This window comes from Rousettus aegyptiacus, unplaced genomic scaffold (assembly GCF_014176215.1).
Source record: "Rousettus aegyptiacus isolate mRouAeg1 unplaced genomic scaffold, mRouAeg1.p scaffold_m13_p_6, whole genome shotgun sequence".
Lineage (NCBI taxonomy): Eukaryota > Metazoa > Chordata > Mammalia > Chiroptera > Pteropodidae > Rousettus > Rousettus aegyptiacus.
The window spans coordinates 41,804,535-41,822,679 of record NW_023416309.1 but is presented as its reverse complement, the minus strand read 5'-3'; the positions used below and the strand labels follow the sequence as shown (position 1 = coordinate 41,822,679).

The 18,145-nt window shown below is 54.1% G+C and overlaps 1 protein-coding gene across 6 annotated transcripts in view; it reads left to right on the top strand.

Annotated features, from left to right (window-relative positions):
- Positions 1-18,145, top strand: part of SH3PXD2A (SH3 and PX domains 2A) — a 213,972-nt gene that overhangs the window by 149,180 nt on the left and 46,647 nt on the right. For 4 of the 6 annotated variants that reach the window (XM_016154473.2, XM_016154470.2, XM_016154475.2 and 1 more), the window contains 2 exons: positions 1,412-1,456; positions 7,687-7,818. In XM_016154473.2, the coding sequence (XP_016009959.2) occupies positions 1,412-1,456; positions 7,687-7,818 (177 nt within the window). The remainder of the gene's footprint in view (positions 1-1,411; positions 1,457-7,686; positions 7,819-18,145) is intronic. The other 2 variants (XM_016154472.2, XM_036223663.1) reach the window with 1 other exon arrangement.

Genomic DNA, 18,145 nt, shown 5'->3' with positions numbered 1-18,145 from the left:
TGGCATCAAACTGATCGCCTGAAGTCTGCGTCCCCACCAGACACAGATACTCTATTCGCTGTGTGACCTCGGGCAAGTACTTAACCTCTCTGGTTCATTTTCCTCATCTGTAAAATGGAGGAAATACCTTATCATTATAGGTTTGTTGTGAAAAACAGATGTGTTACTATATATGTGAGTGCTCAGCGCAATGCTTGGCGTACAGTAAATCCCGTATAAATGTTTGCTGCTGTTATGATAATGATTACTCTGTCATTGGGTCAGGCAGCAATCCTGGCCAGCCCTGGGTGGGCAGTTAAAGAGTTCGCCTCTCAGACCTGCATCTCAGGTTTCCTCCTCATTGTCCCCACTGCAGCCAACAGAATGCTCCTTTGGAGGTGATGAGCTATTTAGTAGAGAAAGCCCAAGCCAGGCTGTGCCCAGACCTGGTTCCATTTCTGGCTTTGGCACTGTGTGCTTGGTGGGAACTTGGGCTGGTTACTTCCCCTGTCTGCATTCGGATTTCTCCCCTGTATAACAGGGCAAAAAATGCATACCTGCCTTGAGGAATTGTAATGGGGAGTCAATGAGCCACTATGCACCATGGGTAGGCTGTCTATTTATTACATGTTGACCCTCTGATATTCTAGAAATGTTCACACCATTGATTCGGCTAAGAGCTTTCTGCCTCATTAAAATGTCTCACAAGCATATGTCCTTTTAGGTGTTTTGATTTCACTCCTCCCTCTTGACAGGAAAACAACTTTTAGCCTCATTTCACAGATGAGGAAACTGAGGCCCAGATCAGACATGACTTCTGAGCCTGGAATGGAGTTGGGGTGTGAGACTCTCTAATATGAGGCCTCCTTCCATTCTGCCAGGACATATCTTCGTCAGAGGGTGGGGCGGGGACAAGGACTGGACAAGACCTCAGGGCCCAGTGATGTGGTGCTCCAAGCCCAGAGACTGGCCTTGGGTTCTCCAACCCTGACGTATGAAGTTCCAGGTTCAGGCTGCTGAGCCTGCTGGCCTGGTGAGGGTCCTTGGAGACACCCGGGCCCATGGGGCTAGCCACCCACATGGCTGGAGAGAAGGGTCCAGGCTGCCTTCTCCAGGGCAGTAATAATCCATGGGCCCCGTTCCAGGCAAGGATTGTGTGGGCTTCTCTGTGCTCCAGAGGATGCCTGCGTTTCGGCAGACACCTCATTATCCTTGTCCCAGCCGGCTGTGTCCCAGCGCCTCTGTAATCACTCCGGCCCACGCCCAGCAGACAGCCCAGGGCCAGGAAATCACTCTCCTCCCCTCCCCCCGCCTTCCGCCAGCCCAAAGCGGGGCCTGCAGCCACTCGCCCGGTGGACCTCCTGCCTGCCTAACGGTTCTCTCTCCTCTGATTCTCCTTTCCTGCTGCTGCTTGCTCTCGGGGACTCGGAAGTGTGGCTCTCCAGCTGGGCTGAGTCTCCCAAAAAGGACGTGACAGGTACTGCCCAGTGCGCATGGGAGTGCATGTGTGTGAACATGTGTGTCCCAGGCATCTATGCGTGGGAGCCGGTGCTGCCGGCTGCTTGCCGCATGCCTCCCTGAGATACGTAGCAGCCCTTTGTCGGCACGTCAGGCATCTTCTCTGCCTTCTCTTGCCCCTCTACTGGCTGTACTCTCTGCCTGCCTTTTAACTCTTTTCAGGTCTCAGGTCCAGCCTTGAAGCCCTCTGCTAGGTAATGACGCCATAGCTCAGTAAGCAAATGAATTCTGGACCTAGAGTATGTGGGTGTGAATCCCAGCTCTGCCCTGTCCTGGCCGTGCTGCCTCGGCATGGCTCTCTAACCACCCGATGTGGGTGCATGCATGCTGTGTTACCTCACAGGGAGCCTAGCACACGGAAAATGTACCCCTACCATCATCTTCAACATTAACGCAATTGGCCGTCCCAGCCAGGATTATTAATCTCACTCTAAGCGGTTAACGTGAGGCAGAGAACAGAAGCCTGGTTTCTAGTGGTCCTCACTGGGGAGCTGCAGCAGGGGACAGGAAGTCCTGTGCCAGTGACAGAAATCACAGGCCCCTGTGCCCGAGGGTGCGGAGCTTGGTGCTGCCTCTGGACTCAGGAGGCTTCCCAGGCTTTGGGTCGCCTGGCCCAGGATGGCCTACAGAGACTTAGGCCTATGCCCTTTGTCTGGACAGAGCTGTGTCAGGGACCTGCCTTTAGTCTTTGGTCTTACTGGACAGTTATAGAAAACCTGGACAGCAGGGTTCTCAGTTGCTAGAGGGGGAAGGTGGCAGGCAGAGGGATGGGATTTCCAGAAGCCTTTTCTAGGAGCCCCTCCACTTCTGGAAGTGCTACCTGACCTGCCCCTCTCTACCACGCAAACCTGAGAGCAGAGGTTCAGGCTTGGGGGAAAATGCAGAAGGGTCAGAGCTTGAGGCTCAGCTGTGGGCAAGAAGTGGGAGGTGGACATCTTGAGATGGGGGGCCAGAGGAGAAGGCAGCAGACAGGGGGACCCCTCGCCTGTCTCAAGCCCCCTTGTAATCATCCTTCTGGTGCTGCCTGTGACAAGGGCCTGGGCCTGAGCTAATAATTGGGCTCCTGTCCCTTTTTCCTCTCTTTGTGAGCCAGTGAGCCAGAGCCTACTTGGCCCACGACAATACATTTTATTCTCTAAACGTATAGCCTGGCCGCCCAAGGGCCTATGGAGAAGCCGGCAGGCTGAGTCCAGCCTGGGAGGAACCAGTTGTGAGGGACTGGAGGAACTTTAGTGGGATGCTTAGGGTTGCGGGGGTTCATAGTGTGGGGACCCTGGGGTAGGGGCCACCACAGACTTGGCTTCTCAGGATGAGCCCAACTGTTTGGAGGAAGAGGCTGAGGGGAGGCAGTGGTGAACGGGACTTAGGGTTCGGGCTGTTTTGGGTGAGTCTGCAGGTCTCTCTGGGCCTTGGCTTCCCAGGTGGAATGTAGGAGAGTTAGATGAGGCAGGAGACTCAGAGGTCAGGGCTCATGCCCGGGTCCTTGTAGGCGAGGGTCTTTGGGCTGGTTGGCCTAGTATGCCCCCTAGAGTGGCCCTGAGGACTCTTATCGGGCTCTCCAGCTGGCGAGTGCCCTCTGCCTATTAGGAGGTGGGATCTGAGAGGGAAATGCTGCAGGGACACAGCCCCGGCCACCCTTCTCCAGGCACTTGTGACCCTTGCCCTGAGCTGCCTGCTAGTTCTGAGGCTGCAGAGGAACCTGAACCCCTTCTGTTCCTCCCTGAAATCTCCCACCCCTTACCATGCTTGGCACTACCCCGTGAGGTAGTACCATTACTGTTCCTGTTTACAGATGAGGAAGCTAAAGCTCCAAGCGGGGAAGTGGCCTCCCTAGGGTCACAGAGCTGGGAAGGACCACGCAGGACCAGACCTCAGCTCCTCAGACTCCGGTCTTACACTTTTGCAGTTCTTGTGTCCAGTGCCGTGTCCTAGGGCGCCGGTCCTGGGCCATCTCCTCCCGCCGAGGCAGCTGTTGTCTAAAGCACGTGGTCTGGCTGCGGAACAGTGCCCAACGAAAACCCCGGGACAGGACGGGACAGGACAGGAGCAAGTGCTACAGTGGGAGCGGTCAGGCAACTCGTGGAGGGCAGAGATGGCTGGGGAGAACTGGGATTGGTAGAAAGGAAGGCATTCCGGGCAGGGGCACCAGCTAACGCAAAGGCTTGGAAGGAAGAGGCTTCACAGAACAGTGTGGCCGACGCAGAGGGGGTGCCCGGGGTGAATGACGAGTGTTGCCTGGAATGGGGCGGGGTGGGGGGGTGGCGTGTGTCATACAACTTGGGGAACTCAGATTGTCGAGAAAGTCTGAGCTTGAATTCGGCCTTTATTCCATAGGCCACCGGGACCCCCTGAAGGTGTCGAAGCAGGGGACTGGCTTGGCAAAAGCCTCATTTAGAAGTTTAAGTTGGCAGCCATGATCTGGCAGGAGCCAGGGGTCCATCCAGGTGGTAGTTGGAGGAGTTGCAGGTGTGAGGCAAGGGTGGGGCAGGGCCCGAGGGAGCTGCCAAAGCCCTAGCAGACCCAGCCAGGGGCTCTGAGTAAGGCGCACGGGCCCTTGGGCTCTTCACTGAATGACACTCTTACAAGCCCCCTTTCAACCTGGGAGGGGCTCTCTTCTATAAAAGGGTCCAATTCTCCATGCCGCTGCCCAACCCTTCCCATCCGAAGACAGGAGTCTCCCTCCACTGCCCCTCCTCCTTCCTTCAGCCCCCAATTTTCCAGGCCTTGGCTGGGAGGGGTTCCAGAGCAGCCTCTGTGGGATGACATCACCCACCGCCCGCCTGCCGAGTAGTTTCTCATCTGGATACCTGCTCTCAGCTCACGCCTGCCCGGGCAGTCCTGGGCAGGCAACACCCTAAAAGGCCGATGCCAAGCGAGAGGCAGCAGCAAGCAAGCTGGGAGCCTGCATGTGCTGGGGGAGGGCAGGGCAGCCAGGAGGATAGAGTGTGTCTGTCTGTGAGTGTGTCTGTCCCCCAGCCTTTGGCGTAGCCTCCAGTAAGTGCCACCACCTGCCTTCTTTTCCGAGGGGCTTGGGGGAGGAGCATGTGGATTTTTCCCCTCTTTGAAATCTCGCCTCAGATTTCCTGGGCTTAGATTAAAACGAGCTGATGTCTCTCCATTCCCCAGCAGCCCCGCTTGTCCTCGCCGGCAGCCTCTGGCCACGAGCCCTTTGCTCCTTGCTCCTCTGTGCCTCCGTTTCCCCATCTCCCCTTTCTCTCTTCCACAGTTCAGTTGTCTAGTTTTCCCACATTTCAGAGGTGAGGCCCTGTCTGGTTTATCTATATTGGCTCAAAACAAATCATTAAGTCGCTCTGTTTACCTGTCTGCCTTTTCATTCATGTCACAAACGTTTACTGAGTGCCAACCACCTAATGGGCATTGTGATCTGGTCAATAGATGTACCAAGAATCAACAAAGAAGCCACAGTCCAGTCTTTATTAAGCACCAACCACGTGCCCGGTGTCTAGGGACAGCATGAGGTGGGGCCCCTCTTTAGAAACCAGGGTACCAATGGCTTCGCAGGTCAGGTACAGTGCGTAAGGTCAGAAAGCACGTGGTGAGCCAGCCTTGCGACCTTAGGGGAATCGCTTACTCATGGGCCTCAGTCTGCCTGCGAGTAAAATGGGGCTGTAACAGGACTTAGCGCATAGGGTGGTCGTGAGGGTCAAACAAGATGGCGAGACAGTGAGGTCGGCGTGAGGTCGGCACGTGGCGTGGTGCCGCCCACGAGTGAGCACCAGCGGATGTCATCTGGGCACTCTCAGGATTTGGAAGCTCTCTAACCTGCTGCCGGGGAGCTCCCGTTTGTATCTCGAGCTGTCCTTTCCCACAAACTGGAAAGGGAGCCCTTTTTTTTTTTGTACCGGGTGCACTTAAGAAGTGCCCTTGGCCACAGAGGCACTGATGGCCTCCCCAGGGGCCCAGCGGGAGGTTGTCCCTGTCAGCACCGCCTAGCGCTGCCTCTGTCCGGCTGGCAGGGGCAGGAGCAGGAGCAGAAGCTGGCTGAGTCTGAGTGCTGAGCCAGGATGGCCCTGCTGCCCAGCTGTTGGTTGCATTTCTGTCTGAAATACAATCCCGGCTTTGGAGGGGCTGCTTGGGACCGTGCATGTGCATAGCCATGTGGCGGGCCTCAGCTGGGACAGACCCTTTTCTGGGGGTCTCCAAACGGCTGAGCTGGGGCAGTGGGTTTATTTGGCCTTCACTGCCTCCTGCCCTGGGTAAGATCCTTGGCTGTGGAAAGACCTGCAGATCTAAGCAGCGCTTCTCACCCCTGGCTGTGCATGTGAACCGTGTGAGAGGAGGGTGTCTAAAAATTACCCCAGGCACCAGCATTCTTTAACAGTTCCCTAGGCAACTTTGTGGGACTGAGTTGAGGACCGCTGTGTTAGAAGAACGGGATGTCTAGAACCAGAAATCAGAGGCAGTTCTGTGATGGAAAGAGATGGGCTTGAACCTAAAACACTGAGTGAATTTGGTTCTCTCCACGGCAGCTGTGTGAGCTTGGACAAGCCTCTTGCCCCCTCTGGGCCTCTGCATTGCCTTTTGTGAAATGGGAAGGTAAGAAGGTTGTTGTGAGGATAAAATGGGACAGTGTCCGTGCCTGGCGCGGAACATTTGCCAAGTTAGACTCGGACATATAGGGAAAGTAGCTGCAGGCTAAAGCATGAAGGGGGCCTTTGTGGCGCCTGGGGACCCTGTCGCAGCCATTTCTACAGCCAGACAGGTGGTGTGAAGCCCCCAGCCTTCCAGGAGGTCGGCAGATGTGCAGAGCGGTAGACGCAGAGTTTAATAAGTGTACTGGAAATACCCTTTGGGCCGGGGGTGGGTCGGGAAGGCCTCTGAAAGGAGGCGACCAGTGGGTCTCTGGTTCGTGGATCTTTTCAGCTCCCAGCAGGGCATGTGTTCTGTTCCCACCTCCACCCGAGTGCTGGTGATTGTCAGTGGTGAGACGCAGACAGGTTTAAGCAGTACGTCAATGCCACACAGCCAGTACACCGAGATGGGCACCCAGCCTGTCCACCCAGACTTCCAGCCTAGCGCTTGTTTAACGAACGTTGCGCTGGTCGGGCGGCTGAGGAGGCCAGAGAAGTCACTTGCTCCTGGGAGCCTGCCCTCCTACGCATCCCACCTTTGGACCCCTGAAGCTCCGTGAAGTTACCAGGAGAGGGAGGCTGGAGGCTCCCAGGAGCCCGACCACACACCCCAGCACTTAAAAGCAAAGGGAGACTGAGTCAGTCTCCATGTGGCCAGTGGGCAGCAGCCAGGCCAGGCCAGGGCCCCCTCAGGCAGTGAGGATGCTACAGTGAGCCTGAGGCTATCTGTGTGTGCCGCGGCAGCACCCTGGTGAGCCCAAGGGGCAGGCACTGAGCCGAACTTGAGGAAAAGTTGGCGGGGGGTGGGCTGGGCTGGCCTGCCGCTGGCGCTGGGACTTTCTTCTTGGGTTTCAAGTAAACAGTCTCGGCCCTCCTCCCCTTCCCCTGCCTCCACCCCCGGCTCCTCATTCGATGGGTCTCATGTGTTTCTATTTAAGGGTTGCGAGTAAACCCCAGTGATTGGCGGCCTCAAACCCTCTTGACTTCTCGCCTGGGCCCGGGCTGCGGGGACCTTCTCTCTGGCTCTCTCCTCTCCCTCCCGAGGGGAGGACTACTGACTCTCTCTCTCTCTGGGTTTACAGAGGTTGGGGGAGAGGCAGGAGCCCTCCTCCTTGCCTTGCCTTTCTCTCTCTCTCCTCCACTCTGGCCTCAGCCCTCATGGGCCGCCCACCCGCCCGCCTGCGGCCCTCCCCTCACGCCCTGCCGCTGAAGGGTCTGGAGAGACCACGTCCGCCCCAGGCCTCTGCTTTGCCTCCCTCGTGCTGAGCTGTGACTAACTCATCACAGCAACAGGCTTTTCCTCTGAGTTTGCTTGGCCTCCATCTCTGTCTCTGTCTGTCTTTCTCCTCCCTTCACTCCCCGCTCTGTCCCCTGGCTCCCCATGTCCCCCGGCCCCCGCGGTGCAGCGGGCCGGTGTGGGGCCCTGCTATATGGCCTGTCCTTGGGGCCTAGCGAGCTGCGAACCCTGGCTGCAGGCAGCCCCTCGGAGCGGCGCTGGCGACAGAGCAGCCTCCCCCGAGGCCGATGGACAGGGGGCGCCCCGGCCGCGGGGCCATGGCTGGCCGCTGGCTCACCGCGTGCTTTCTGCCTTCGCCAGGTGCCGACACCAGCGCCGAGCCCATGATCCTGGAACAGTATGTGGTGGTGTCCAACTATAAGAAGCAGGAGAACTCGGAGCTGAGCCTCCAGGCGGGGGAGGTGGTGGATGTCATCGAGAAGAACGAAAGCGGTGAGTGCCCCGGCCAGCCTGGTTCCAGCCTGGCTCCTTGGACTGGACGGCTGGTTTTTGTTCCCTTCCTCCTCCCCCACCTCTGCAGCTATACGTTATTTCCATCTGGCGGGGAGAAGGCTGAGGAGGCTGAAGTTTCCCCTGTTGGTTTGGGCTGCAGGCCAGCAGTTTGCCTGGTGGTGGAAGAATGTCTCCACCGCTCGGGGTGATTAACCAGCTTGTGTTAATGCAAGGCCAGGGTGGCAGCGTGGGTATAACTGTGCAGCCCGTGCTCAGGGTCCTCGTGCCCTCTGAGGCCCAGGCGGAAGGTGACTCCCAGCTCAGGGGCACCCTACAGCAGCTTCTTCTGTTGGTCCGTGTTTTGAGCCAGGATCCAGGCAGGGGTGGGAGAATCCGGGTAGCTGGTGGGGAAGGCAGGCCATGACGTCACTGTGGGGTCCAGGGTCCTCAGGCCCCTGGCAGGTTGTCTGAGGAAAGGCCAGGCTTGTGTGGGTTGGCTAGTATCTGGGCAGTGAACTGACTGCCCCCTGCCGAGCTGAAGACTGCCAGGACCCGGGAAGAGGGCCAGACGGGGAGGAAGCCAGGTCCCAGGGCCAGGGAGGGTCCTGTAGCAGCGGCCCTCTCATTGGGAGCTGAGGTTTTGTCTTGTCTGGGGCCGTCCATGGGGCTGCTGGTTCCAGGGTCCTTGCCAGGTGAGCCCAAGTGCCTCGGTGCCCTTGGCAACAGGAGTCTTTGCAGGTGGAAAGAGGAGGGCAGTCCCAGGTTCAGGCCTCTGGCTCAGGACATCCATCAGCAGTTTGCCCAGGGCCTGCTGGGCTTGAATTGGTTTTGAAGAGAGGGCGTTGTGTTTTGGTTTCAGTTTTCGAGGGAAGGCCTGTGCACTGGAGCCTCTCTGGGCTGCCTTTGGAGGACACTCCCAGAGGGGCGGGGCCTGTTCTCCTTTTCCTGTCCCATTCATTTCCCTTCCAGTATTTCAAGCCCTGAAAGGAAGGCATACCAAAGGATGATTGTGCCCATTCTGTAGACAGAGTAACTAATATACAGACAATTTGAAGGAAAGTGGGTCATCCGAGGTCAAAAGCAGAACAAAACAAGGATGTTTCCGGGTGCCTGCGGGCAGCAAGCAGCTGTAGGAATGCTAAAGAAATCCCAGCAGGCCTCCTGGGGGAGGTGACCCTAGGCTGTGATGCCAACATAGGCCTGACTCATGGCCCTCCCGGGTCTGGAGTCTTCATAGACTGTTCCCTTCTCAGAGAGGTCAGGCTTTGCCTTCGACTGGAGTCACCGTCAAGGTGGATGGCAGAAATAGTCACCCCAGTAGAGCCATGTCCCTAGCATAAGGCCTGGGCCCTTCACCCCAGGTGCCCACATGGGTCTCCTTCCAGCCTTTGTCCCAGTACCAGCCCTATGCCCCTGCCCTCCAGGGAAGCTGCATTGTCACAGGAGCCTGGCCTCGGAAACCCTAAGCACTCAAAGGAGGGGATCTCCAATGGTAGAACTGGAGGCACCAGCTGAAGAGAGATGTTTGTTTTGGAGCTCGCTCCAAAGAAAGGCAGGCCTGCTTCTCCGTATAAGGTCAGGTCTGCTCAGAAGTAGAGTACTGGCTTAGGGACCCTCCTGCCACCTCACTGCCTGTGTCACCAGCACAGCCTTGTAACCCTGGAGTAGCAGGAAGAGTGAGTACCAGCCCCTGGCCAGGATGTCTCAGGAGGAGGCTTCACACAAAAAGAAGTCAGCCTGCTGTGTATGACTCCCTGATTCCCGGGGACATGTGTGTCCTCTGCCTTCCCATCCCATATCCAGGACCCTGGGAACACATGGAGCCCTGCCTAGGAGTGGAGGAGGAGGAACCTTGGTAAAGTGAGGGTTCTGTGTTAGGCCTGGAAAAGGTGTAGAGTCACCTCCTCTTCGGAGGAGTCCTTAAAGGCTGTTGGACGGGGCTTAGGCAGCCTGACTCCCCGAGCAGCCTACTCTGGCACACAGACCCTCTAAGGGAGCCGCCACCCCTGGAAGCAGGATTTTGCCTACCACCTACTGGCTGGGTGGCTTCAAGTCCCTTAATCCCTCTTGGCCTCAGTTATCCTTTCTGTAAAATAGAGAGAATCTGGTGGCTGCTCGGAAGCAGGGCCTGGAGCAGGTGACCTCCCTGAGTCCTCTCCCAGGTCTGAACTCCGTGGCTGGGAGACTCCATAGGCCCCTGGGTGTCATGTAGGGAGAGCCTCCCTGGTCTGGGCTTTTCCACTCCTCTGAGAGTTTTGTACCTTTACCCTTGTGGGGACAGCTGCCCAGCAGCAGATGTTTACACAGGGACCTTGCAGTGCTGTGTTCACTGTACAAACCCACACTCTTTGTTGCCAGCAGAACCCAGGAGGCCAGGGGTGTACGATCAGTTTAACCAGAGAAACTAAATGGGTAGAGGGGAGAAAGGATGCGGGCCAAACTGCGGACGCTTGGGTGGGTGATTTCCCACGTATAGGAAGCTGAATGTCTGATGGTGAGGGAGGAGAGGTGTGTTGTGCATCCTGCAAGCTGGCTTTAGAAGGACTGGTGAGGCTTTTGAACTCTAGAACAAAGACTCAATTGTGATGCCTTTGACCTTTGAACATGGTGGGTGTGTCGAGCCATTTCTACTCAAATTGTCAGGGCAGCAGTCCCAGTTTATGCCATCCCCCTGCCCCGGGGCTTCGCCTTGCCCACTAGGAGCCAAGACTCTGCCTGTGTCCCCTTCTCACTGGCTGGAAGTCCCTTGAGTAGGGTGTCCATAGAGGGATCCGGCCACCTCTGGCTCTGTCTGCTCATCAGAGCCGTCTGGCTGGAACCATAGCCACCAAGCGATTTGAAGCTGTGGTTGCGCCAGCACTCTATAATCTCATGGTCTAAAGAGAGATATGTCTGGAAGACAATTGAGAGTCAGTAAACGGTAAACACCAGGTGTCGGGCCATGTACTTCACATGCATTATTTGACTGCAATCATGGAAGACTCCGTGCAATAGAAGACACTAACCATTTTGTAGCTAAAGTAACAAGCTAAGGGGTTAAACCATTTCCTTAGAGTCCAACAGCGGAGATCTCTCTCCTTTACAGAGGAAATGGGGGAAGGCTGAGAGTGGGCTGATCCTGGGTGGGATCATCCCTAAACTGCTGAGGCTGCAGGTCAGTGAGAGACACAGGCTGGATGAGATGACCACAAGGCTCCCTGGAACGTCATTGCAGAAGGATGCACCTGTGTCCTTCCTTCCAGCATGGTGCTCATAGGTCATGGGAATTCACATTGCTAATTGTTCCTTTGAACTGGGGGACAAGCAACAGGCAAGGCTATCTGAGGAGGGTGATTTGTACTCAGCACTGAGGACAAGCCTATTCCAGGGAACGTAGGTGGATAGATGTCAGACTCCCAAAGTAAGACCTGAGTGGCTTCAGGAAAAGCATTTTTGATCAAGCGATGGGTCTGGGACCCAGCCAGGAAAGGATTCATTTTCTCCATTGATCAACAGGGACAAATCTAGCAGAGTCAACAGCTTCGTTAACTTTGCCAACCAGCAGGGCATGCAGCCACCATTGTTGTCTTGTCCTTGGAAGTTCCTCCACCCTTGACATAAACAATACCTGAGAAGCTTCCTTTGAGGGACATTTTTATGCCTCAAAGACGACATTGGCTTCACCTTCTAGCAGGCATAATCTGGTCTAACTTCTGGCAAAGCGGCAATGGCAGGATCTCAGTTGCTCTGATTTCTGTATTGAGCAAAGCTGTTTCCAACTTTCCGGGATTGTTTCCTTCTTCTCAGGACTAGGGGCCAGGGAGGGACACGAGGATATGCTCATTTCCTGCCTCAGCTTTCCTTCTCTGAGTCTTTGCTTCTTTCCTGGCACCAGTGTGATAATACTAGGAGTGTTTCTACTTCCTCGGAGGCACATAGCTAGAGAATCTAAGATCAGAGCATTGTGCTGGCAAGGAATTTTGAGCTCTGCTGGTCCATGCAGATGAGAGATTATACAGGTGAGAAAACTAAGCCTTAGACCAGCCATTCAGTCTTGCTCATTATTGAAAGGATTATTGAAGATTATTAAAAGGATGTCGAAAAATCTCTCCAAACCCCAGGGTGGGAAATACATCTCTACCTCTCAGGAACCGGGAACTGGAAACCAGAAAGTCGGCACAAGCCAAAGGGAGACTCTTTTCTTGGGTCTGTCTCTCTCTTGGGTACTATGTGGATTTAAAGCCGAGCTGGGATCTTCTCCTAACTAGAGGCTAGCCTTCCGTGTCTTCCTGTTCACTCACAATAGCAGCCTGTTCATCTACTGTTGATTTTGCAGGACCACACCCTGCATGACTTTTCAGTGGAGATCACCACCACCAACTAACAACGGTCTCTGGTTCTTTGAGTTCAAAATTTGGCATTTAAATCTGATTGGTTCCTGGCTAGCCAGTGGTTCAACAGACCTTAGATCAGGTGTCCAGCCCTGGGCCAATCATCTGTGTCCAAGAGAAGTGTGGTACCTGGCTACCTAGCCAAATTCTTCAGCAGTGGCTGTTGGAAGTCAGGTTTTAAAGAAAGGAGATGTAGAAGGGGTAAAGAAACTAAAATCCTATCGGTTGCAACCATTTTACTTGTTTTGTAGCATGTACATAGTGAAGAGAACCAAGAATCAGGCATCTGAATATTGGGTTTAAGTCTGATTCTACCCTGTGTGCTTTAAGTGGGAATCACTTAATTTTTATTTCCTCATAAGTGAAAGGGGGCAGTGATATGTACTACATGTTTTCTTTTAATGAAATGTAACTACGTATTCCTTGATACATGTCTTTATCAGTGAGAAACTAATAGCTTTCCTCTCAGAGCTATGCTTCACAATGATTTCCTGTTGTCACAGATAACTCGTCCTTCAGCAACATATTTTGTGAGTTGGAATCCTCTTTACAGTGGGGATATATCTACTTTGCTACTTAGATGTTTCTTCATAAACACTGTTATAGCTAGTTCACTAGTTCTACGTGGACTTCTTATAAGGAAGAAATATACTACATAAAGCATTCGTTCATTTATTTCACAGTCCTAAAATACCACCTTTGTCCCAGGCCTTGTGCTGATTGGGAACAGAACCACAAGGTTCCTACCTTTATGGCGCTTAGACCCTAATTGATGCGAGCATTCTGGGTACTTAAAGGGTGGCCTGTAATGTGAAGCTGAGATAGTTTTGCACACTTTCCATTGTCTTAAGTAGACCTCTGTGTATTTTCTATGTCTTTTGCTTAGTTTATAAGCTTGCTAAGGAACTACCTGCTTACTAATTCAGACTGCCAAGCTACCCCCGAAAAGAGATATCCCAAAGATAGGATATGCTATTTCTAGAAAGGCAGGTTTATTGCGATCTGCATTGCAGGTCAGTGAACTACCACTTTTAACTCTGCCACAGCCTTTTAAAAGTTTGGTCCCAATGAGTGAGCCCCCATTTGGATGTGGTGACTGGCCCCAGTGAGAGCCTGTCCAGTCATCAGAAAGCGTTGGTCTCTGACAGCCTTTCTCCCAGTGCAGCATGTGCCTGTGCTTGCTATATCAGCCTAATGAGCAATTCCAAAGCCCTTTCTGGCCCAAGGCTGTTTCTGGTGTTTAGTTGTTATATACTTCATGGAGCTGGCTAGGTGGAAAGGGCCATAGAGTATAAATACAAGAGCAGAAGTGGGAATCCTAATTCAGCCTTGGGCCCCTCGGCCCAACTTTATTCACCCAGGATAGATATTGTAGAATGAGATTGCAGGATAGCCTGGCAATTAAAAATATGAGTTCCAACTTAAATAAGCCTGGTTTTAATCTTGATTTGGTACTTACTTGTGGTGACCCAGGGAAAGTCACTTGTGTGCTCTAAGCATCAATTTCTTTACCTGTAAAATGGGAATATTGTACCCACAACCATAGGGTTGGTATATACTGATTCAAAAGGGATTTGGTGCTTAGTGCAGGGCCTGGCACACGGTAAGGGCTCAGTAAATGATAGTCACTAGTAAGACTGCTGGACTAGGGCAGCTCTGCCACAGATTAACCTTGGGGCCCACAGCAGGCCAGTTTCCTTCTTATGGCCTCAATTTTCCTACCTGGCCAGAGAATGGATTACACTCAGTGGTTTCTGAGTATTTTCTTAGTCCTGGTGGTTTGCAAATTAGGTAAAACAAGCCAGGAGTTATTAAAGGGCAGTGAAGCCAGGAAACCATGCTGGGGACCAAAGTCACTCGCCTGGAGCCCTTGCTTGGGCAGCTGTCCTTGCCCCTGTACATGACAGGAAAAAGAGTTGAAAAGAGAAGTTACGTTCCCGTTGGTGACCCAGGAGCAGTACCCTCACGAGCGAGGCTGGGGAGACGAGAGGCCCACCCATGATGCCCTCATGCTTGCTGTCACTCAGTGGTTCTGTTGCATGGCTCACAGCTGAAGTGCTGGGGAGTCAGAGTGGGTGAAGGAGACTAACGTAGTCAGGGAAGGCTGCCTGCAGGAGCTGGAGGCATCGAGCTGGGCATTGGAGCTAGATGGGGATCGGATAGGCGGAGAAGGGATGGAATTGCAGGTCCACACGAGTGGAGTTCTAGGTAGAGAGCTAGGCTTGTCGGGGCTAAGACAGCAAGGCAGGTATATGGTTGCCTCAAGCAGAGATATGCTGATGAAGAAGGTAGAAATGGGAGAAGTGGATGGAGAGGAAAGATGGGGCCATGGAAAGTAGGAAAGCAGGAGCGAGACCTGAGAACGGCGGTACCTGGAGCAAGTGATCCTGGCTGTGGGGAGGAAAGCTGCAGGGAAAGATATGTCCGGGGACTGGAAATTGCTCTTTCCTGAACTAGGTCTGCACAGGCTGTCGTTAGGGAGGCATCCAAGCGCTTGTCAGCACTGAGCACAGCCAGCCTCATGCCTGGATCCAGCTGCCAGGCGGCCAGGTGGGGCAGTGGGCACTGGGCACTCCCGCTGCCTCACCTCTACCTGCTCAGGGTGAGCAAATGCAATGGCCAGTCACTCTGAGCTCACGTTGGCCTTGTGCACCTATCCTGTTCCAAACCCCTCTGAGTCCATTTTCCACGTACGGCTGTTTCTGAGCAAAAGGTATGTCAGTGACCTTGGAATGGTCAGCTGAAGTACCAGAGTGTGATGCCAGCTGCTCATCCCAGCCTCAGCCTCAGTACAACACCTGGCTGCCTTCCCTTGTGGAGGTCAAACAAGTTTGCACTGAGTCTCTTCACAACCACGCCTAAAAGGCCACTTTTCTGGGTTTTAATACAAGGGAACTAGTTGAACCACACACTGCCCAGACCCCGGCAAGGCCAATCTCCAGGTGATCGGTCATCCTTAAACCCGTGTTACAGTAGTTGACCAAGTGTCGGGCTGGGGCCCACAAGTGACAGGGGCCTTTGGACAAAGCCCCACCCCCTCAGGGCTCACACAGTGCGAGAGACAATCGCCACTGAACCAGGAAAATTATTCTAGATTTTGAGAAGTACAGTGCAGGAAATAAACAGGGTGCTGTGACAGGCAGGGGAAGAGGGGACAGAATGTGGCTAGGAAGGGCCTTGCCGAAGAGGTGCCGGTCAAGCCGAGGATGCGTGGAGCTTGGGGAACGAGGGAGGAGCATGGTGGTGAGTAAGGGCAGAGAAAGAGGGCAGGCAGGTGGTACAAGGCCACGGCATGTTGTTCTAGGTGTGACAACCACCACACGGCAGTGCGAGTCTTGTAGTATAGCAAATAGGTGACCTCACTCTCCTCCCCAGGCATGCCTTAGCCCAGGTACCCAGAGAGCAGGCAACACTGGAGACCTTCCGCCCACCCCCAACGCACATACGTAGCCTTTGTCCCCAGTAGAAGTGGCAGGTCTCACTTTATGCCTGAAGTGGAGGGCAAAGATCTCCCCATACAAGGTTCTCCCACTCTTATATAACAGATTTCCACTCTGGAGTTGGCACTTTCTGGGGAGTATAATTTGTTAGGACCTCAGGGAATTTGGGTTGAGAAATTGCCCCTTGTTCTGTCCCCAGATTATCCCGCGGCCGTGTGCTATTACACCCCTCAGCAGTTGGGTTTTCGGTAATCACCCTGGTGGTAGTGGGGTTACCCAGGGTAACCGCCCTCGCCTCTATCAGCATCTTTTCAGATTCCATAACCTCATCCTCTGGGTTCCCTGGAGTCCCTGGCCTCCTTGCAGGAGAACGGTCAGGATGACCCAGTTAACCCAGTCACCCCATGAAGCCTGGCGGGAGCCAGTGTTCACTGGAGCTCCCCATCCTGGGAGCTGGACTATTGAATCCCAGCAAGTGGAAAGAAGCTTCCGGCTTGTGTAAACCTCCAGTTCACGGCTGTGTATGTTTGAAGTATGCTATATGGAATTATTGGGGGTTTTTGTTTATTTTATTTAATTGCCTCAGTCCTAGCTCTACCTTTCCCTTCTTAGTCAGGCACGTCTCAATCTCATACAAAAATACATTTGCCTCCTCTAAGCTTTTATTGGACTGGATTATGGGGAAGTGGCCCAGGCACCACAGGAGGTGAGAGAGAGCCAAAGTCGGGGTAAGAGTCTGCCAAGGACGGGCCATAAAGTGAGCAGATCACAAGCGGGTTTGAGACTGGTGTGCGAGGAGAGCAGGCAGATCCCTCTCTGCCGTCGTATCTTGCCCATCGGCATTGTCACGGGCCGCCCTCGGATCACTGTGTCCTGGAACCTTGTGTGTTAAGAAATGTCCTAAGCACAGTGGCCTGAAGCCTACATGCCTGTTCTCTTAGACTCCTGCTAACAGGTCATCGGAGTGGTCAAGGCCACCTGGGGAGTGCCTGCTCATGCCAGCTAGTAAGGGATTTGGGACATTTTTCAAGATGACCTCTTTCTGAATCAGAATATTTTGTTTTGCAAGATATAAAACCTCGCAGTTTATAAAACATGTTGGTAAAAGGAAGGGCAGATGTTGGCATTCCATCTTTCCAAGGTGGAAATTGAAACTCAGAGTCATTAAGTGACCTGCCCCAAGGTTGCACAGCGGGGAGGTGGCATGTGGACTTCCATCACATCCTATTTATTCCGTGTTTGGAAATCTGGACGTTTGTGTTTCTTTTCCTTGTGGATTTTACTTCTTTGGAAAACCAGACCTCACAGTACTCAGCTGCACAGGTTCCCAAGGCCACAGAGAGCAGAAGAGAAGAGGTTAGTCCTGCTGAAGCCCTGGCTGGAGTAGGAGAAGGGCCGAGGGGCTGGCCAGAGGGAATATTAAAAGGAAGGAGAGAGTGCTGCCTCAGTTTCCTGCAAAAGAGTTGTGTGGATGTTCCAGTGTTTGGCTCAGCCAGGTCCACGGACCAGGGCTGGATTGGATAAGTGAATGGATGGATGGGTCGGGGCCACTCGTAGCCTCCCTGGAGATCTGCTCCCCAGGGCCCTGGTGGGCAGGGCTAAGGGGGTGAAGGCAGAGTCTAGGCTGTGCCTGGGTGGTGCTGTCAGAGTCCCAGCCCACTCTGCCTTCCCCTTTGTCCAGATGAGCAGACCTGGCTTGGCCCCGCCCCACTCCACCAAGCCTTTCAGCAGTCTCAGCCCTGTCAGAGTGAGGTCCTGCGCACAAGGACTGCTTCCATAGGATGTAGCTTGCTCATTCAGTCGATGAACATGAAGCACCTACTGTGTCCCCTGTGCTGTGCCCAGCACTGAGGCACAACAGTTGGCAAGAGGCAGCTGTCCCTGTCTTTCCATCTCTGGAAGTGATGGCATTCCAGGGCTCTCTCTCACCTGCATGGTAAAGGCCCAGGCGCAGTGAGTTGATCGTTTTCAAAATACGTCTGCCATGTGCAAGGCAGAAAGCACAATGTTGCTGGAATGGGTGGTCAGGGAAGTCTTCTGGAAAAGGTGGGCCTTGAACAAGGAAGGAGCTGAAGAAGGTGTTCCAAGCTGAGCAAACCGGAATAACACAGCCAGGTGTGGAGGGTGGCATGGACAGATATGATCTGGCAACAGTGCCTGGGGCTACCTGAGAGAAGGCGTTTACCCAGCAACAAACAGGACACATCCAGGACCTTGAAGGGCCTCAGATGCCGGGTGAAGGAGAGCTTTTCCCTGTCCTTTCCCACCAAGCCAAGGGAGACATTTCCGACCATCTGCCCGAACCTCTACTTTGTCAGAGGAGGAATGGAGCCTGGAAAAGTGAAGCCACTTGTCCCCTGTCATGTGGCGAGTTCATGACAGGGTTTCTGCACAGCCGTGGACCTTTGGTGCAGAGCTAGCTGTCTCTGAGGGCTGCCAGCATCTCCCAGCACCACTGAAGCCTCACGGCCTGCTCAGGGCTGGGTGAACCTCAACTTACCCCTGACCGATTAAGGC